This window comes from Patagioenas fasciata, chromosome 1 (genome assembly GCF_037038585.1).
Source record: "Patagioenas fasciata isolate bPatFas1 chromosome 1, bPatFas1.hap1, whole genome shotgun sequence".
In the NCBI taxonomy this organism is placed as follows: domain Eukaryota; kingdom Metazoa; phylum Chordata; class Aves; order Columbiformes; family Columbidae; genus Patagioenas; species Patagioenas fasciata.
The window spans coordinates 2,240,170-2,260,713 of NC_092520.1; the positions used below are offsets into that span (position 1 = coordinate 2,240,170).

The 20,544-nt window shown below is 51.6% G+C and overlaps 2 protein-coding genes across 3 annotated transcripts; both read left to right on the plus strand.

Annotated features, from left to right (window-relative positions):
• Nucleotide 1: 1 nt before the first annotated feature.
• SPCS2 (signal peptidase complex subunit 2) lies at nt 2-12,879 on the plus strand. Its single transcript, XM_071813356.1, has 5 exons — nt 2-159; nt 7,751-7,834; nt 8,209-8,368; nt 10,174-10,309; nt 12,123-12,879. The coding sequence occupies exons 1-5, from the start codon at nt 121-123 to the stop codon at nt 12,307-12,309; spliced, it is 606 nt and encodes a 201-aa protein (XP_071669457.1). The 5' UTR covers nt 2-120; the 3' UTR covers nt 12,310-12,879.
• Nucleotides 12,880-12,969: 90 nt separating this feature from the next.
• NEU3 (neuraminidase 3) lies at nt 12,970-19,039 on the plus strand. Of its 2 annotated transcripts, none has more exons than XM_065852192.2 (4): nt 12,970-13,023; nt 16,748-16,791; nt 16,889-17,128; nt 17,555-19,039. In XM_065852192.2, the coding sequence occupies exons 2-4, from the start codon at nt 16,765-16,767 to the stop codon at nt 18,491-18,493; spliced, it is 1,206 nt and encodes a 401-aa protein (XP_065708264.2). In that variant the 5' UTR covers nt 12,970-13,023; nt 16,748-16,764; the 3' UTR covers nt 18,494-19,039. The 2 variants fall into 2 exon arrangements, with proteins under 2 accessions (XP_065708264.2, XP_065708276.2); XM_065852204.2 differs by having other exon boundaries at nt 16,892-17,128.
• The last annotated feature ends 1,505 nt before the right edge of the window (nt 19,040-20,544 follow it).

A 20,544-nucleotide genomic window follows, 5' to 3' on the forward strand; every position in this document is an offset into this window, starting at 1 on the left:
CACTTCCCAGCGTGCACCGCGGCTGGGAGGGCGGGGTGGCGGCTTTTCCCGCCCGCCCGCTCCCGGCCAATCAGGAGCGAACAGATCGCCCGGCGGCGGGGGCGGAGGGCGGAGGACAAGATGGCGGCCAAAGGCGGCAGGAGCGGGCTGCTCGATAAGGTACCGCGGGCCACTCGGGGGGTTCCCCTTTCTGGAGGCACCGTCAGCCGCCTCAGCGGTGTCGGTAGAGCTGGGCGGAGCCTCGGCCACCCCGAGCTTGAGCGCCGATCACAACAACGCCTCGCAGAGGGGCATCTCCCGCATCAGGCGTGGGGCTGTGAGGGGAGGGAGAGAGGGGGGTCGGACTCTGCTCTCAAGGGACAAGCGATAGGACGAGGGGAAGCGGCCTCAAGTTGCACCAGGGGAGGTTGAGGTTGGATATTAGGGAAAAATTCTTCACAGAAAGGGTTGTGAAGCAGCTGGAACAGGCTGCCCAGGGCAGTGGTGGAGCCACTGTGCTGCCATCCAGAGACCTGGACAGGCTGGAGAGTTGGGCGGCGAGAAATTGAATGAAATAGAACACGGGCAAGTGTAGAGTCTTGGATCTGGGCAGGAACAACCCCAGGTTCCAGTAAGTTGGGGAACGACCTATGAGAGAGCAGTGTAGGGGAAAGGGAGCTGGGGGTCCTGGGGCCAGCAGGGTGAGCATGAGCCAGCACTGGGCCCTTGTGGCCAGGAAGCCAATGGTACCTGGGGTGGGTTAGAAGGGGGTGGTCAGTAGGTCAGAGAGGTTCTCCTGCCCCTCTGCTCTGCCCTGGGGAGACCACCCCTGGAATATTGTGTCCAGTTGTGGCCCCTCAGCTCCAGAAGGACAGGGAACTGCTGGAGAGAGTCCAGCGCAGCCACCAAGATGCTGACGGGAGTGGAGCATCTCCCGTGTGAGGAAAGGCTGAGGGAGCTGGGGCTCTGGAGCTGGAGAAGAGGACACTGAGGGGTGATCTCATTCATGGGGATCAATATGGAAAGGGGCAGTGTCAGGAGGATGGAGCCAGGCTCCAAGGGACAAGGGGCAATGGGTGCAAACTGGAACACAGGAGGTTCCACTTAAATTTGAGAAGAAACTTGTTCCTGGTGAGGGTGTCAGAGCCTGGCCCAGGCTGCCCAGGGAGGTTGTGGAGTCTCCTTCTCTGCAGACATTCAAACCCGCCTGGACACCTTCCTGTGGAACCTCAGCTGGGTGTTCCTGCTCCATGGGGGGATTGCACTGGATGAGCTTTCCAGGTCCCTTCCAATCCCTCACATTCTGGGATTCTGTGACACCTTTAAAAGGTGTTTAGATGAGGTTCTCAGGGACATGGTGTAATGTCAGAGTTAGGTTACGGTTGGACTCCACGATACTGAGGGTCTTTTGCAACCAAAATGATTCTGATCTATGGCAGAGGTGTCAGGTGGAGCCAGGTCGCATCTCACGGTTTTAAAGGAGCTTTTTTGTAAAGCGACTGTCACCTTGGGTCAGTTTTAAGTGGTCAGGTGTTTGTGGTGCAGCTCTTCACAATATTGGGCAGTCTGGGAGTTGAAACTGAAGACCTGAAGGCATTTTTCTCCACGAGATGGAGTTACTTGTGTCTGTATTTCTGGTTGCAAAAGGGTATGTTCAGAGCGGTGTGTTTGGCATCTTTCACAGAACTTCAAAATACACGTGGCTGCAATTGTAATCACTGTGATTTTCATTGATATATATATTTTTTTTTATTTTCATAATGTCTAAAGAGTATCATTTTCTTGCATCTGTTTGAGATTAAATTATCCTTACTATCCCAAATAATTTGATATTTTTTTCTTTAGAACTGTAGAGTCAGTTGTTGAGCAAGTTCTTTAGGGGAACCCGTCCTAATGAAATATTTCTGGCTGCCTTCTGCAAATGCGCTCAGCTTTCAGTTTTGAAATGACAGCACTTTGTGGTTAAACACTGAGAGTTCTGCTCTCGAGGTGTTCCTGCTCCTCCTGCCACGTTCGGTGCATGCTGAGGGGTCGTTATTTCGGAATTAAAAGGAGTGTTCGGTGAGGGAAATAAGCTGTTGGTGCACAAGTTGAATCTTTTAGTGAGAAACCTTTTTCATCCGGGCTTCTACTTGAAGTACATACACGCGCTTGATAATGTTCTATTTTCTTTTCCCTCTGTCCCTGTGCTGATCATGGTGCCTTCGTTTCCTCCCCCTGGATGACTTAAATGAAATTGGATCATTTCTGTGAAATAAGGTGTATGTATTGCTGAGGTATCATCTGGAGAATTGTGGTCTTAGGTCCATAGTTTGGTAAATATTTGTTAAACAGGAAAAAAAAAAGGGTTAGCACTGGGGCTTTAATGTCTTAGGATGGGTTGCCTGTTCAGTGTGTCTTTTTGTAGTGAACTAGTAAATTAAATCAGGGTGAGTTTAGGGAGATTTGTGTTCTAACTGTCCTGCTTTTTGTCCTTCTCATGTTCTTTAAGCATTGGTGATAATCAAACAGCTCCTCCTGACCTCTCCCCACTTAACCAGGACACCCCTGAATTCCCAGTGCTGCGCAGCAGCGGCCACCGTCCCCCAAACACCTCGAGATTTCACCCCTGGAGTGCAACACTAAGTTATTAACCACGCTCTGCTGCTAATAGAGTGAAACGTTCAAAGGTTTTGCAAACTCCAGGACTAAAACCACTTCCTGAACATCAACTGCTGCAACTGCCTTCCGCTTTTGTGCCCCAGAAGTTGCTCTTCGGGACCAGGGGTTGTTGGTTGTGAGTACACTCGGGTAACACTGTTATTTTGGGGAGAGTGAGGTCCAGAATTCCTTTCTCTGAGGGAGAGCTCATCGGAGCTCAGAGTGGCCTCACTGACTCGTTGCAGTTCGCTACAACTCTTCAAGAGGAAGAGGAGGGAACCAGTGTGTGGCGAGATGGCCCTGAGTTCTGCCCCTTGCAAATCCCGCTGCTGTTGGGCTTGAGCTGTACAACGTCACAGTTATTTTAGAATTTCGGGAGGGGTGGAGACCTGCGGTGTGTGCTGTGAGGGAGTCAACGTGCTTCATCTGCCGAGGCTCCTCCAGCCTTGCTTGGCTGCAACGTCACATGTCCCCGTTTGAAAAGCTTCCAATTTTAGGATTTAGGAACAGGAGGTTACGATCTTTTCATCTTTATAATAAAAAACACAGACTAGATGTGGAAACATTCCCCTCGAAGAGTATATATAGTTGACAGCAGCGTTCCTCTTGCAGTAGCAACAAATCTTTTTTTGTAGGGCTTGACTATTTATGTTTGCAATACCCAAAGTGCGCCATAAACTTCAAAGCAATATTCAAAGAGACAAGAAGATCTTCCAGGCTAAAATTGGATGTGATGTAAATGCGTCGATGGTAGCGGCGGAAGGAATAAGTTAAGTTTGTGGCGTGCCTTCTGAGATGCGAACACCTTGACATTTCTCCCATAGGATTTTTCTTTGACTCCTGCTTATGAAAGAGCTTTGTGAAGAGATTTAAATGAAGGCGATGGCTTGATAAACGAGCCTTGCGAGCGCTCGGATAATGAGATGTCTCCTGTGGAAGCAAACACTTGTTTTTCTGTCCCTACTTTTGGAGTTAATGGCACAACATTCCACTGCTGCCATCCAGCTGCAGGCAGCATCTTCACTCGGATGTGAACAGCTGGGGCCCGTGTGTGCTTCTAGTGTCTGATCGGTTTTGCAGCTTCCCGATATTGCATTTCTGATTTTTATTCTTTGTTTTTAAGTAAGAGAACCACTGGCTGTGTTTCAGCCTTTGCTCTGAAGCCCTGTTCTTACACAGGTACGCTTTCCGGTACCAAATCCACTTCCTAGTTGCATCCTGTTCACAGTGTAGGATGTGTTCAGGACAAGTATCTTAACCTTTTGTTTGTTTTTTAAAATGCAGGAGTCAAATGACACACAAACTGAAAAACTGCTTTGAACTAGTTGGGTTTTTTTTCATCCATTGGGGTTTAACTCTGAGCTTTTCTTTTGAAGCCTTTAGAGCTCACACCCAAAGTGCTGAAAATGAATAACTGCTTGAAAAATACCATTCACTGACCAGAGGAACAGGGATCATTGAATCATGTAATGGTTTGGGTTGAAAGGACCTTCCCAGCTCCCCCAGTGCCACCCCTGCCATGAGCAGGGACATCTTCACCAGCTCAGGTTGCTCAAAGCCCCGTCCAGCCTGGCCTGGGATGTCTCCAGCGATGGTTCATCCACCACGTCTCTGGCCAACCTGGGCCAGGCTCTCACCACCCTCAGGGCAACAATTTCTTCCTCCTGTCCAGCCTGAATCTCCCCTCCTTTAGTTTAAAACCATCACTCCTTGTCCTATGGCAACAGGCCCTGCTCAAAATCTGTCCCCGTCTTTCTTATGGGCACCTTTAAAGGCCGCACTAAGGTCTCCCCGGAGCTTCTGTTCTCCAGGCTGAACACCCCAACTCTCTCAGCCTGTCCTCCCAGCAGAGCTGTTCCAGCCTCCCATCATTCCTGGGGCTCCTCTGGCCCCTCTCCAGCAGGTCAGTGTGTGTCCTGTGCTGAGGACCCCAGAGCTGCAGGTGGGGTCTCGCCAACATTTGTATCTGCTGGGTTCCTGAGGACACCAGTGCAGTGTCACCTTCCTTCCCCACCCCCACAGAAAAAACAGAGCTGTTCTACAAAGCTGAGACACAGGGACACTTTCCCTTCTGTTTTGGGGTGAGCGCTTGGTGGTCAGGGCCAAATTTCCATCTCTCTTCCAAGTTGGCCATTGATCAAAGGTTTTACCCACCGTTGCATTGGTTTATAGACATCAGTGTATAGATGCCTGTATGTTTCTGTGCTTCATGGATGTTAATTGTTTTCTTTGAGCGCTTCCTTCTGCTCCTTCTTCCACGGCATTGATGCTCTGGGTACCAGTGCAGCATCCCAGCTTCTCCCCAGCCCTTTGGTCCTGCACATCAGCCTGGAAGGAGAGAAGTAGCAGCAGGTGCTGTACCCTATTAGAGAAATAACCTCAGGGGAACATCATGACCAAGGTAACAGGAGGGCTGAAGCTTTTCTTAGGCTGAAATCCCAAACCACAGATGTGTCAAGTTGCGCCAGGGGAGGCTGAGGTTGGATCTGGGGAACAATTTCTTCTCCAAAGGGCTGTGGGGCATTGGAACAGGCTGCCCAGGGCAGTGCTGGAGTCACCATCCCTGGAGGGCTGGACAGACAGAGATGAGGTTCTCAGGGACATGGGGCAGTGCCAGGGGTGGGGTAGCGGTTGGACTCGATGATCTTGAGGGTCTTTTCCAACCAGCATGATTCTGTGTCCCCATTACAAGATCCCCTCTGGCTTGAACCACCCTGGGATTATCAAACCATTACAGTCCTGAAGCAGAACAGCCTCCGTCACACAGAAGCCCGAACAAGAACTGAAAAGCCACTCATTCCTTTGGGCAGTTTTTTTTCCCCAGCAACAGCTTTATTAAAAGAAAAAAAAAGTTACATGGGCTTTGCATCTCCCCCTGAAAGTGCTGGTTTTGTTAGAGATCGGTATCAGTTATATATCCCTGATGTTATCTGGCAATTCCAGAATCAGGAGGTTTGGGACAGAGAACAAGAAGTGATGATTCAGTTCTGGCTCTGTCACGGGTTTCCTGGATATACATTATTACAGTAGCGTCTCATAGATATTATTACAGCAACGCCTCGACTCGTTTTACATCCAGATTTTCCCCTCTCTGCAAATCCCTTCTGCAAGTGAAGTGTTACCAGTTCTGTGTTTCCAAGGTTCCTGTAAAATAGCTTTAAAATCTTCAGGTTTTTTTATTTTTAAAAACAACTGAGGCTTTAGTTTCATTTATTTCTTGATTCCTGTGCTGTTCTGATTGGTATTTTCCAACTATTCTGTCTTCAAATATATCTAGAAAGCCGTTGGTTTTATTTGGGAGGAGAAGTTTTAGCACAAACCTCTATTCCATTCCCTCAGGCTTCAGGAGTTAAAACCATACATAATAAGATTGACAATGAGATTGTGCTTTAATACCAGGTAAAACATGCAGTTGCCAGTAGCAAAATCTCCAATATTGAATATTTAATCATAAAATCTATCACTCGAGTGATATCTTCTCAAGTATCTCTGGATTCTTGCTCTAATTTAGGAACAAGCTGGAGAAGGCTGTCGTGTTTTAAACTAAGGATTGTCTTGGTTTAGCCCTGGAAATATGGAAAACTTACTCAAAATATTTGCTGGGGTCTGATTTTTACTTCTTCAAAATGATTCGTTTAGTGGCTTTTGGAAGGAGAAAATAAAAATCACAAGTGTACTTAAAGGCAAATCTGATCTGTCCTGCAGTGGTTCCTCGTGGTATTAAAAACTTCTCATTCACTTTGTTCTTTATTATTTGTAAAAAGCAGCAGGGGGAAGGGTTGAGCAGCTATAAATATTGAGCTTTTTCAGGGATTTTTATTGAGAACAAAACTAAGCTCTACCAGCCGAATCATGAGTACAAAAAATAACAGAATATTTCCATATCTGAGCTCAGCATTCAGTTTTTGGCGTATCCAGTAGTGAATCCACCTGTGCTGCGTCTTGTATGTGTTTTACCAATCGATATTTTTAATCTTTAAAATATCAGGATTTTTCTAGTCCTTGATACTTTAATCTAAAAAACGTAGCCACGTAAAGTATTTTGTACCTTACACTAATGTGAGAGTTCTTTCCCAATTTTCTATGACTTTTAAATGCTTCTGGCTGTTGCTTTCGTCCCTTGTAAACCAGTCCCTGCATGTGCACGTACGGTGATGTTTATTGCGCCCCTAATAATTCATATTTACAGAGCCTGAAGGAGAATCGGGATTTCCCCTGCACGAGTGCGGAGCTAGTAAATCAGGTTTTACATCTTATTTTAAAATGATTTCATTCCTGCCAGAGAAGGGAAATGAGCTTTTGCGACAGGTAGAGAATAAATCCAACTTGTGAGCGTCAGGAGCGGGGAAATAATACGCGTGATGTTGAGAATTTGAACCAATGGCAGCTAAAAATTGGAGCTCAGCTCACTCAACTCTTTGAAATAATCGATGATTTAAAATACATGGGGCTCAATCTCACCTGTCTGTGGCTAAAAGAAATAGCATCACCAACAAATAATATCATTCAGAGGAAAATTAACCCTTTTGGAAAGCTGAGGTGTATCTGAGATTCATTATTGATGAAGGATCCGCTTTTGAGCAAAAACCTGAATATCGAAGAGTGAATATAAATCTGAATATAGAAGAATCTTTTGGTTTCATTCTGGAAGATGGTCTCACCGAAACTTCATTTCTTGTTCATGCCTTTATTTTCTCGTGTTGCAGGTGCCTTGAAATGTTCCTGCTGTCATTAACCCCTCAAAATTCAGTGTCTAACAGTTTGGCTGAAAAACTAGAATATATTCAAAAACAAGAATTAAATCATAAGTGATGCTTTCTGTGGATGGAAGCGGGAGCAGCAAACACAGAATCAAATTTACAGTAAAACTGATGTAAAAGTAACTTCAATAAATATTTCCAGTAGTCATGACAAAATGTATAAGCTTAAATTTGCAAGAAAAATGCGGTTTTTGGCGCAATAAAGCTGCATATCAGGCCTCGGATTCCGTCTCTGGTCAGGTTTTCCCAAACAGTTTGACGTTTTTTGGGTTGTTTCCTGTCTTTGTGCTCACGACAGGGGAAAACAACATATTAAAAGGGAAGACTAACCTGTGCTAAATTCTCTTAACACCGTTTGGTTTCCGTTGCAGTGGAAGATCGACGACAAACCCGTCAAAATCGACAAATGGGACGGTTCAGCTGTCAAAAATTCCTTGGATGATTCTGCCAAAAAAGTACGTTCTGTGACCGTTGATTCCTCCCCCTTGGGAAACGCTTGGTTCCCTTAGATTTCTACATTTCATTTTAAAAATCTGTCAAATATTTGGTTTGATTGTAAAGAAACCGTAACGGTTGGACTCAATCTTAAAGACTTTTTCCAACCAAAATGATTTATGATTCTCTCTCTTGCAATTCCCGTGGCTAAAGCAGAGGTTGGGCTTAGAGCATCAGCAACTATTGCCGTGTGTGATACAGACATTAATTCTTTATAATGCTTTTCTCAGTTTACCAATATAATTAAGGTTATTTTATCAAAATATTATCCAGGAGGGGTTTGTAAAATGTCTGAAAACCCCCAAATAAACCCGTCTGTGTGTTTCTCCCACAGGTTCTCCTGGAAAAGTACAAATACGTGGAAAATTTCCGTTTGATCGACGGCCGCCTCATCATCTGCACAATCTCCTGTCTCTTCGCCATCGTGGCCCTGATTTGGGATTATCTGCACCCCTTCCCCGAGTCCAAACCCGTGCTCGCCTTTTGTGTCGTATCATATCCTTTCCAGATATTTGAGTTTACACCAAAAGGGTTTTATTTTCCTCGCACAAAACCCTTCTCTGTATTCCCATTTTCAGGCCTGTGGGTATTTTACTTCCTGTGATGTGGAGATCAGCTGATAATTAAATAGTTTTTATGTGAGGATAAAAGAAATAAATCAGCTGATCTGCTTTTGAGGTGAATTCCCAGATCTCAGACTCCTCCGCTTTGGGCTGTTAATCTCAAACTGAAGATCAGCCCTTGAAAGCTTTAGGGGCTTTTTTCTCTGCGTTTCAGTTATTATTTTGATTTTGCCTTTGGCGTAATTACAGAGACGTCTGTTCTTTCCTAATATGAGAACTCAGGTGCCGAGAGTGACAAGTAAAACACATAACTCTTCATCACAGACACCCATGGAGGTTTTACAACCTAAATATCAGTGATAGTTGAGCGGAGCTTTCCAAGAGTTGCTCCCAGGCCTAATTTTGAGGGTGATTTTGATGGTACTGGGAGCCTGGAAACTTGTTGCTGGCCTGGGAGTCATTGGAACAGTCAGGGCCACATGGGCAATGATTTTATTATTCCAGGCTACAGTTTTTTGGTTGGTTTTCAGCACAAATGTGGTGATAATTTGTCTTGCAGCACTACAAATTATATGATTCCCCAAATAATCCCAGAGCGTCAGGGGTTGGAAGGGACCTGGAAAGCTCATCCAGTGCAATCCCCCCATGGAGCAGGAACACCCAGCTGAGGTTCCACAGGAAGGTGTCCAGGCGGGTTTGAATGTCTGCAGAGAAGGAGACTCCACAACCTCCCTGGGCAGCCTGGGCCAGGCTCTGACACCCTCACCAGGAAGAGGTTTCTTCTCAAATTTAAGTGGAACCTCCTGTGTTCCAGTTTGTACCCATTACCCCTTGTCCTATCACTGGTTGTCACCGAGAAGAGCCTGGCTCCATCCTCCTGACACTCACCCTTTCCATATTGATCCCCATGAATGAGTCACCCCTCAGTCTCCTCTTCTCCAGCTCCAGAGCCCCGGCTCCCTCAGCCTTTCCTCACACGGGAGATGCTCCACTCCCTTCAGCATCTTGGTGGCTGCGCTGGACTCTCTCCAGCAGTTCCCTGTCCTTCTGGAACTGAGGGGCCACAACTGGACACAATATTCCAGGGGTGGTCTCCCCAGGGCAGAGCAGAGGGGCAGGAGAACCTCTCTGACCTACTGACCACCCCCTTCTAACCCACCCCAGGTACCATTGGCCTTCCTGGCCACAAGGGCCCAGTGCTGGCTCATGCTCACCCTGCTGGCCCCAGGACCCCCAGCTCCCTTTCCCCTACACTGCTCTCCAACAGCTCCTTCCCCAACTTACACTGGCACCTGGGGTTAAAATAAGAAAGATTAATTGCTTGATCTGTGTTTAGGAGGAGCACACAGCGATGAATTCCATGGCTCGTTTGGTCTCGTGTTTTTCCTGCTATCCCCCAACAGCTGTTGCACCAAAAATTTAGCAAAATCATGAAAAACAGGATTTTATTGTCATTTCCGCTTTATGTTTCTGCAAACAAATTTTCCATGGCCGTCGTGAGGGGAGTTGCTGTTTTCCCCGCGGCGTCCAGGCATCGATTGACGCTCTTGTGCGACAGCAAAGGTTTAATAATTGTTGTTTCGTTATAATTTAATTTCTCAAGCTCACGAGGCATCGGCCAAACATCCTCTTTGGAATTAGAACAGCGCGAGAGGTGGTTAAATGAACAATTTCTCTGCCCAATTTCTACTTTGAATTATTAATACAACTTCTTAGTTTCCTTGACTTTTCTTGCACATATTTTGTGATGATGGGAATCCTGACTATCTATACCTCATATAAAGAAAAGAGTATTTTCCTCGTAGCTCACAGAAAAGACCCAGCGGGGATGGACCCCGATGACGTTTGGCAACTTTCCTCCAGTCTCAAACGGTATCGATTCACAAAAAAACCCCTGATTTTTAGGCTAATTCCTAAAGAAAAGAGGGGAAAATATCGATGTTTCTGCAATTTTTGTGGCTTCTTGGGCAACTCGTGATTAATACTCACCACAGGATATTATTGCTTATCATTAACGGCGATCTGCGAACGTTCACGTTTCACTTATCTTTAAATGGTGTGGGGGTGGAAATTAAGTGCAAAGAGTATAAAAATGCTTAATTAAATTATAATTAACGCCTGCACGTTGCAGCTGCTGGTGTCTATGTGGGGACCTCCACTCTCAGGGGCTTTCCCCTTAATTTGATGATTCCTCACCAGCTTTACGTTAAGCCAGGCTTAAATTTTGCCCTGAAATCTCTCTACCATTCCTCACCAGCTTTACAGTAAGCCAGGCTTTCTCTCTGCCATTCCTCACCACCTTTACATTAAGCCAGGCTTAAATCCTGCTCTGAAATCTCTCTGCCATTTCTCACCAGCTTTACATTACAGAATCATAGAAAGTTAGGGATTGGAAGGGACCTGGAAAGATAAGACAGGCTTAAATCCTGCTCTGAAATCTCTCTGCCGTTCCTCACCAGCTTTACGTTAAGCCAGGCTTAAATTTTGCTCTGAAATGTCTGCCGTTCCTCACCAACTTTACAGTAAGCCAGGCTTTCTCTCTGCCATTCCTCACCAGCTTTACATTAAGCTAGACTAAAATCCTGCTCTGAAATGTCACTACTATTCCTTACCAGCTTTACATTAAGCCAGGCTTGAATCCTGCTCTGAAATCTCTCTGCCATTCCTCACCGACCTTACATTACAGAATCACAGAAAGTTAGGGATTGGAAGGGACCTGGAAAGATAAGCCAGGCTTAAATCCTGCTCTGAAAAGTCTCTACTATTCTTTACCAGCTTTACATTAAGCCAGGCTTAAATCCTGCTCTAAAATCTCTCTGCTGTTCCTCACCAGCTTTATATTACAGAATCACAGAAAGTTAGGGATTGGAAGGAACCTGGAAAGATAAGCCAGGCTTAAATCCTGCTCTGAAATGTCTCTACTATTCTTTACCAGCTTTACATTAAGCCAGGCTTAAATCCTGCTCTGAAAAGTCTCTACTGTTCTTTACCAGCTTTACATTAAGCCAGGCTTAAATCCTGCTCTGAAATCTCTCTGCTGTTCCTCACCAGCTTTATATTACAGAATCACAGAAAGTTAGGGATTGGAAGGGACCTGGAAAGATAAGCCAGGCTTAAATCCTGCTCTGAAATGTCTCTACTATTCTTTACCAGCTTTACATTAAGCCAGGCTTAAATCCTGCTCTGAAATCTCTTAGCCATTCCTCACCAGCTTTATATTACAGAATCACAGAAAGTTAGGGATTGGAAGGGACCTGGAAAGATAAGCCAGGCTTAAATCCAGCTCTGAAAAGTCTCTACTGTTCTTTACCAGCTTTACATTAAGCCAGGCTTAAATCCTGCTCTGAAATCTCTTTGCCATTCCTCACCAGCTTTATATTACAGAATCACAGAAAGTTAGGGATTGGAAGGGACCTGGAAAGATAAGCCAGGCTTAAATGCTGCTCTGAAATCTCTCTGCCATTCCTCACTGGCTTTATGTTAAGACAGGCTTAAATTTTGCTCTGAAATCTCTGCCGTTCCTCACCGGCTTTACATTAATCCAGGCTTAAACCCTGCTCTGAAATCTCACTGCCGTTCCTCACCAGCTTTGCATTACAGAACCACAAAATGTTAGGGATCGGAAGGGACCTGGAAAGATAAGCCAGGCTTAAACCCCGCTCTGAAATCTCTCTGCCCTTCGCAGGTTCGACGACAAGTACACCCTGAAGTTGACGTTCATCAGCGGGAAAACCAAACAGCAGAGGGAAGCCGAGTTCACCAAATCCATCGCCAAATTCTTCGACGCCAACGGCACGCTGGTGATGGAGGCGTACGAACCCGAGGTGTCCAAGCTCCACGACACGCTGGCCCTGGAGAAGAAAATCAAATGATTCCCGACCCCGCAAACCCGCTAAATCCCCCCCCAATAAAGTCAAAACGGCTAAAAAAGCGAACGATCGCCTCTATTTTTGTCCTGAAATCCTAGCGCCTTGTGGATAAAGCGGGATTTTTAAGCTTAGATCGTGGATTTTCAGCAGCTTTTCTGCTTCTGCCGCCCCTTGGGTGGAGCGTGGAGGATTTGGGGACATGGGAGGGGACACTTGTCACCTCCTTTTTTACTTCTCTGGGTGGGGTGTTGCTAATGTGCATTTCACCCTCGCTTTTCCCCTTTCCGTTAGGAATTCAGGACAAAATCCTTCTGTAAAACAACCGTCCGCTCGCAAACACGGTTTTTCTTTATTTTTGTATTTATCTAATTATGGTTAAGGGATTGTTTTATATAAAAAAATCCTTTGGGGAGGGGGGGGGGAGATATATAGGCTACTTCTGTACGTCCGGCTTATGTATACGGTGAAAAACAATGCAAGCGAAGGGCTTTTTCCCCGCTGCGAAAATGGCGTTTTCTAATCAAATCTGATAAAATATCGATGGTTTTTTTTCAATAAAAGGGAAGAACAGACGCTGAACGTCTCCTGCGGTTTCTCTGGGGTGTTTGCGGGCTCAGAGCGGGGGGGCGGATCCTCGTTAAACCGCCTCCCCCCCCCCCCCGCAGGAAGGGGCGGGATGGGGCGGACCTGGAGCGGCGGAGGCGGCTGGAGCGGCGGGTGAGCGGGGAAACGGGGGGAGATTGGGGTACGGGGTGGGGTGGGAAGGGATAGGAATGTGGGGGGGTCAGGGGAAGCGGGTACGGGGCGTCTGGGCATGGCGGGGGGGTCGGTGCGTGCGGGGAGTCGGGTTGTGGGGTGCAAGAGGTTTTGGGGCGCAGGGGGGTCGGTGAGTACTTGGGGTATGGGGGTGCAGATTTCGCGACACGGGGGGTCGGTGAGTACTTGGAGTTGGGGTATGGGGGTGCAGGAGGTTTTGGGGCGCAGGGGGTCGGTGAGTACTTGGAGTTGGGGTATGGGGGTGCAGGAGGTTTTGGGGCATGGGAGGGTCGGTGAGTACTTGGAGTTGGGGTATGGGGTGCAGGAGGTTTTGGGGCGGGGGGGGTCGGTGAGTACTTGGAGTTGGGGTATGGGGTGCAGGAGGTTTTGGGGTGCGGGGGGTCAGTGAGTACTTGGAGTTGGGGTATGGGGGTGCAGGAGGTTTTGGGGCGCGGGGGGGTCGGTGAGTACTTGGAGTTGGGGTATGGGGTGCAGGAAGTTTTGGGGCACGGGGGGGTCGGTGAGTACTTGGAGTTGGGGTATGGGGTGCAGGAAGTTTTGGGGCACGGGGGGGTCGGTGAGTACTTGGAGTTGGGGTATGGGGTGCAGGAGGTTTTGGGGCGCAGGGGGTCGGTGAGTACTTGGAGTTGGGGTATGGGGGTGCAGGAGGTTTTGGGGCATGGGAGGGTCGGTGAGTACTTGGAGTTGGGGTATGGGGTGCAGGAGGTTTTGGGGCGGGGGGGGTCGGTGAGTACTTGGAGTTGGGGTATGGGGTGCAGGAGGTTTTGGGGTGCGGGGGGTCAGTGAGTACTTGGAGTTGGGGTATGGGGGTGCAGGAGGTTTTGGGGCGCGGGGGGGTCGGTGAGTACTTGGAGTTGGGGTATGGGGTGCAGGAAGTTTTGGGGCACGGGGGGGTCGGTGAGTACTTGGAGTTGGGGTATGGGGTGCAGGAAGTTTTGGGGCACGGGGGGGTCGGTGAGTACTTGGAGTTGGGGTATGGGGTGCAGGAGGTTTTGGGGCATGGGAGGTTCGGTGAGTACTTGGAGTTGGGGTATGGGGGTGCAGGAGGTTTTGGGGCATGGGAGGGTCGGTGAGTACTTGGAGTTGGGGTATGGGGTGCAGGAGGTTTTGGGGCGGGGGGGGTCGGTGAGTACTTGGAGTTGGGGTATGGGGTGCAGGAGGTTTTGGGGTGCGGGGGGTCAGTGAGTACTTGGAGTTGGGGTATGGGGGTGCAGGAGGTTTTGGGGCGCGGGGGGGTCGGTGAGTACTTGGAGTTGGGGTATGGGGTGCAGGAAGTTTTGGGGCACGGGGGGGTCGGTGAGTACTTGGAGTTGGGGTATGGGGTGCAGGAAGTTTTGGGGCACGGGGGGGTCGGTGAGTACTTGGAGTTGGGGTATGGGGTGCAGGAGGTTTTGGGGCATGGGAGGTTCGGTGAGTACTTGGAGTTGGGGTATGGGGGTGCAGGAGGTTTTGGGGCGGGGGGGGTCGGTGAGTACTTGGAGTTGGGGTATGGGGTGCAGGAGGTTTTGGGGCACGGGGGGGTCGGTGAGTACTTGGAGTTGGGGTATGGGGTGCAGGAGGTTTTGGGGCATGGGGGGTCGGTGAGTACTTGGAGTTGGGGTATGGGGGTGCAGGAGGTTTTGGGGCGCAGGGGGGTCGGTGAGTACTTGGAGTTGGGGTATGGGGGTGCAGGAGGTTTTGGGGCATGGGGGGTCGGTGAGTACTTGGAGTTGGGGTATGGGGGTGCAGGAGGTTTTGGGGCGCAGGGGGGTCGGTGAGTACTTGGAGTTGGGGTATGGGGGTGCAGGAGGTTTTGGGGCGCAGGGGGGTCGGTGAGTACTTGGAGTTGGGGTATGGGGTGCAGGAGGTTTTGGGGTGCGGGGGGTCAGTGAGTACTTGGAGTTGGGGTATGGGGGTGCAGGAGGTTTTGGGGCGCAGGGGGGTCGGTGAGTACTTGGAGTTGGGGTATGGGGGTGCAGGAGGTTTTGGGGCGCAGGGGGGTCGGTGAGTACTTGGAGTTGGGGTATGGGGTGCAGGAAGTTTTGGGGCACGGGGGGGTCGGTGAGTACTTGGAGTTGGGGTATGGGGGTGCAGGAAGTTTTGGGGCACGGGGGGGTCGGTGAGTACTTGGAGTTGGGGTATGGGGTGCAGAGGTTTTGGGGCGCAGGGGGGTCGGTGAGTACTTGGAGTTGGGGTATGGGGTGCAGGAGGTTTTGGGGCGCGGGGGGGTCGGTGAGTACTTGGAGTTGGGGTATGGGGTGCAGGAGGTTTTGGGGCACGGGGGGGTCGGTGAGTACTTGGAGTTGGGGTATGGGGTGCAGGAGGTTTTGGGGCACGGGGGGGTCGGTGAGTACTTGGAGTTGGGGTATGGGGTGCAGGAGGTTTTGGGGCGCGGGGGGGTCGGTGAGTACTTGGAGTTGGGGTATGGGGTGCAGGAGGTTTTGGGGCGCGGGGGGGTCGGTGCGTGCACGGAGTTGCGCTGTGGGGATGCAGCGGGGGGGTGCAAGGAGGGATTGGAGTATGGGGGGGATCGGTGGGTGTAGAGGAGTTGGGTTGTGGGGGTGCAAGAGGTTTTGAGGCACGGGGGGGGTCGGTGAGTGCACGGAGTCGGGTTCTGGGGGTACAGGAGGTTTTTGGGCATGGGGGGGGTCGGTGTGTGCAGGGAGTTGGGTTTTGGGGTGCAGGAGGGTTAAGGCATGGGGGGCATTGGTGAGTGCATGGAGTCGGGTTTTGGGGGTGCAGGAGGGTTAGGGCATGGGGGGATATGTGGGGGTCGGTGTATGCAGAGAGTCAGGTTTTTGGGGTGCAGGAGGTTTTGGGGCATGGGGAGGTATGGGGGAGTCAGTGCATGCCGGGAACTGGGCTATGGGGGTGCATGGGGGTCTGGGTTTTTGGGGTGGCGGGGTGGGTCGATGTATGCAGGGAGTTGGGGTATGGGGGTGCAGGAGGTTTTTGGGCACGGGGGGGTTGGTGTGTGCGAGGAGTTGGGATTTGGGGGTGCAGGGGGGGTTCAAGCATGGTGGGGTATGGGGGCGTTAGTGCGTGCAGGGAATTGGGTTGTGGGGGTGTAGGAGGTTTTGGGGCACAGGGGGGTCGGTGTGTGCAGGGAGTGGGGCTGTGGGGGTGCAGGGGTGGGGGACGGGATTTTGGGCATGGGGGCGTCACAGGGGAGGTTGGTGCATGCAGGAGTGTAGGGGAATCAGAGTGTGGGCTTGCAGGGGGGGTCGTAGGGGAGTCAGACTATGGGGGTGCAGGGGGAGGTACAAGGGGGTCTGGGCATAATGGGGGGTTCAGTGCTTGCAGGGTGTAGGGGGGCCAGAGGTCATGGGGACTGCAGGGGGGGAATGGGGGTGCATGGGGGGAATTTGGGCATTGGGGGTGCATGGGGAATGGGGCGGTGCATGGGGAGGATCAGGGCCTGGGGGGTGCATGGGGAGGGGTGTAGGAGGGGATTTGGGCACTGGGGGTGTATGGGGGGGATGTAGGGGGACATAGGGGGTGCGTGGGGAAGGGGGGTGCATGGCCAAGGGGACTCTGGGCTGGAAACACTGGGGGTGTTAAAACTGGGGGGAGATGGGGGTCCTGGGCAGTGCAGAGCCCTTGGGAACAACCTGGGGGGGATGTGGGGTGACCCCTGTGAGGGGCTCCGCTCTCACCCCCCACCCCCCCATTCCGCTTCGCTCAGGCCCCAGCGAGGCCACCATGTCCCAGTCTGTCACCTCCCTGAAGGTGAGTCCCCATCCCTACCCGCACCCTGGGGGACATGGGGCCACCCCACTTTTGCCAGAATTTAACCCTCTACCATCTGCCCGTGCCACCCTTCCAGCAGTGGGGGGGTGACGGAGAGACCCCCCCATCCCCATCACCACCGGGATCTCCGCTCGGCTTCCCCGGCGAGACGCTGTTCCGGCAGGGGAGCGGGGTCACCTACCGCATCCCGGCTCTGCTCTACGTGCCCCCCACCGCCACCTTCCTGGCCTTTGCTGAGAAACGCTCCTCGGCCAGGGACGAGGACGCCAAGTTCCTGGTGCTGCGCCGGGGCTGCCAGGACGGCTCCTCGGTCAAGGTAAAAATACAACTGGGCTGGAGGAGCAAGCTGCAACCTCCATCCCCGGGAGCGATGCTGGGGGTTCTGGGGTTCGGTGACACACACAGACTTTGGGGACGGGCTTTATAGCAGGGCCTGTTGTCATAGGACAAGGGGTGATGGTTTGAAACTAAAGAAGGGAGATTCAGGCTGGACATGAGGAAGAAATTGTTGCCCTGAGGGTGGTGAGAGCCTGGCCCAGGTTGGCCAGAGAGGTGGTGGCTGAACCATCCCTGGAGACATCCCAGGCCAGGCTGGACGGGGCTCTGAGCAACCTGAGCTGGTGAAGATGTCCCTGCTCATGGCAGGGGTGCCACTGGGGGAGCTGGGAAGGTCCCTTCACCCCAAACCATTCTATGATTCCGTGACACTGGTTGCTGAGCCCGTTTTCCTCCTCGCCACCAGTGGGGTCCGCTGGAGGAGCTGTCGGCACTGGTGCTGCCCGGCCGCCGCACCATGAACCCCTGTCCCCTTTACGACGCGACGAGCGGCGTCATCTTCCTCTTCTGCATCTGTGTCGAGCGGGACAAGACGGAGCGGCGCCAAATCTGGCGGGGCTGCAGCGCCGCCCGCCTCTGCTATTCGACCAGCGCCGACGGCGGCCGCGCCTGGACCGCGCTGCGGGACGTGACAGACCAAGCCATCGGCAGCGATCTGTCCCGCTGGGCCACCTTCGCCGTGGGGCCGGGCCACGGCGTCCAGCTGGGCTCGGGACGCCTGGTGGTGCCGGCGTACGCCTACTATGTGCACCGGCGTTTGTGCGGGGCCGTGCCGCTGCCGTGCTGCACCCGCCAGCACGCCCTGGTCTTCTACAGCGACGACGGCGGGCGCAGCTGGCACAAGGGCAACCTGGTCGCCGGCGGCGAAACGGGCGAGTGCCAAGTGGCTGAGATAATCCGGGACGATGCCCAGCGACCCGTGCTCTACTGCAACGCCCGGGCGGCGCGGGGCTGCCGGGCCGTGGCGTTCAGCACCGACCGCGGGATGCGCTTCGGGCGCTCGGCGCGGTGCAAAGAGCTGGGGGAGCCGCCGCGGGGGTGCCAGGGCAGCGTGGTGAGCTTCCCCGCGCCCACCGGGGACACCCCCACTTGGTTACTGTACTCCCATCCCACCGACCGGCACCGCCGGAGCGATTTGGGCGTCTATCTCAACCCCTCGCCGCTGGACGGGGCGGGATGGAGGCGCCCGTGGGTGCTGCGCCCGGGGCCGGCGGGTTATTCCGACCTGGCCGTCTGTCCCGGCGGCGGTTTCGGGTGCTTGTTCGAGTGCGGCGAGAGCAGCGCCTGTGAGGAAATCGCCTTCTGCCTCTTCGCCCTGGGCGAGGAGAACCTCAAAGCATTTTAAAATGGACCGATTTTAGATGGGGGTCACTCCCGATGACCAGCGGCCGGTGGCGCCCGCACCTCACCGGGGGCCTTTGCGATGCGCAGGGGGCTCAGCATCACATAGGTTTTATTTAATTAACGCTTGGCTTTTTAATCACCCGGCGGATAGAGATGTTGGTGTCGTGGGTAGAGTGAAGAATGTGCTGGCACGGCACCCGAAATTCCACTGCTTTGCCAAAAATTGGTGGCAGCAAAAAAGCAAAAGGTGCCACCGAGAGCAGATGGTCCCATGTGGGAAAATAGCGGAAAGTGGTGGTTTAGTTAAAAAGATCAGTGATTTCTGTCTCCCCGCCACATGGCAGAGAATCTGCTTTTTTACCCTTTTTTTATCCTGTTTTCAGATTCAGGCCGAGTTTTGCCCCATTTTCTCATGGGGAAAATCACTCAAATCTTGAGGGTTTTTTAATTCTGCTCCGTAGGGGACAGGTTGTGGCATCCCAAGAGTGACAGCGGCCACACGTCCCCGTGCGGCTGCCAAATAAAGTTGTCCCAAAAATGGGTGGAATCCAGGCAATATTGGGAGCATCGTCACCTCCCACTCTCTCCCACCGCTACATTTTGATCACCTGGAAGAGAAGAAACCTCCCCCAAGAGCATGGGGTTACAGGGTTTTTTGGGGGGGTGTCATTCCTGGGATGGACGTCTTGCCAGTAGCGCTGGGGACAACCAAAATGTCCCTGCTGGGTCTTGTGGGCAAAGCAGAAGTGGTTTAGTGGGACATGGGATGTAGCTGAGTGATGGGGACGTGGGGCGTGGGGTGATGGAGATGTGGGACACAGCTCAGTGATGGAGACATGGGATGTGGCTCAGTGATGGGGACATGCAACATGTAGTGATGGAGATGGGGGACAGCAGAGTAACAGGGACATGGGACAGTTGAGTGATGGGGATGTGGGACGTGGCTGAGTGATGGGGATGTGACGTGGGATGGGGGGACATGGGGCACAGCTGATTGATGGGACCATGGGACATGGCCGAGTGATGGGGACATGACATGGGATGGGCAGGACATAGGGCAAAGCTGATTGATGGGACCATGGGACATGGCCGAGTGATGGGTCATGGAATGATGGGGGAAAAGGACACGGTTGAGTGACGGGGACATGTCTGAGTGATGGGGACATGAGTCATGGAATAATGGGGAAAAATTACATCGTTGAGTGATGGGGACATGGGACATGGAATGATGGGGAAAAAGGACATGGTTGAGTGATGGGGACATGGGAGATGATTGCGTGATAGGGACATGAGACACGACTAGGTGATGGAACGTGGTACCCAGACCCCAGCATGAAGGATCTCAGAGCAATGTCCTCCCCAAGCCCTGCACCCATTGCATCCTTGCACCCATCATGTCCTTGGCTCATTGTGTCCTTGCACCTATTGTGTCCTCGTACCCATCACATTGTTGCACCCATCATGTCCTTGGTTCATCATGTCGCACCCATCATGTCCTTGTGTCCGTCATGTCCTTGGCTCATTGTGTCCTTGCACCTATCGTATCCTTGTGGCCATCATGTCCTTAGCTCATCGTGTCCTTGCATCCATCATGTCCTTGCACCCATCATGTCCTTGGTTTATCATGGCCTTGCACCCATCATGTCCTTGCACCCATCATGTCCTTGCATCCATCATGTCCTTGACTCATCACGTCCTTGACTCATCACGTCCTTGTACCCATCGTGTCCTTGCACCCATCATGTCCTTGGTTCATCATGTCCTTGCACCCATCATGTCCTTGCACCCATCATGTCCTTGACTCATCACGTCCTTGTACCCATCGTGTCCTTGCACCCATCATGTCCTTGCGCTCATCATGTCCTTGCGCTCATCAAGTCCTTGCATCCATCATGTCCTTGCATTTTTTTCCAGGGTGTGAAAATGGCCACAGTGTTGGTGGGGCACCTGCGGGGCCATCCCTGACCCACTGTCCCCACCCCACTGGGACAGGACAGAATGGGATGGGGACAGGATGGGATGAGGACAAGGCAGAATTATTACCAAACAGAG

Excerpts from the sequence above, each read along its gene's own strand:
- SPCS2 (XM_071813356.1), top strand. The coding sequence starts at position 121 with ATGGCGGCCAAAGGCGGCAGGAGCGGGCTGCTCGATAAG. Across the intron at positions 160-7,750 it reads GGAGCGGGCTGCTCGATAAG|TGGAAGATCGACGACAAACC; the intron begins GTACCGCGGGCC and ends TTTCCGTTGCAG. Across the intron at positions 7,835-8,208 it reads TGGATGATTCTGCCAAAAAA|GTTCTCCTGGAAAAGTACAA; the intron begins GTACGTTCTGTG and ends TTTCTCCCACAG.
- NEU3 (XM_065852192.2), top strand. The coding sequence starts at position 16,765 with ATGTCCCAGTCTGTCACCTCCCTGAAG. Across the intron at positions 16,792-16,888 it reads AGTCTGTCACCTCCCTGAAG|CAGTGGGGGGGTGACGGAGA; the intron begins GTGAGTCCCCAT and ends CCACCCTTCCAG. Across the intron at positions 17,129-17,554 it reads AGGACGGCTCCTCGGTCAAG|TGGGGTCCGCTGGAGGAGCT; the intron begins GTAAAAATACAA and ends CCTCGCCACCAG.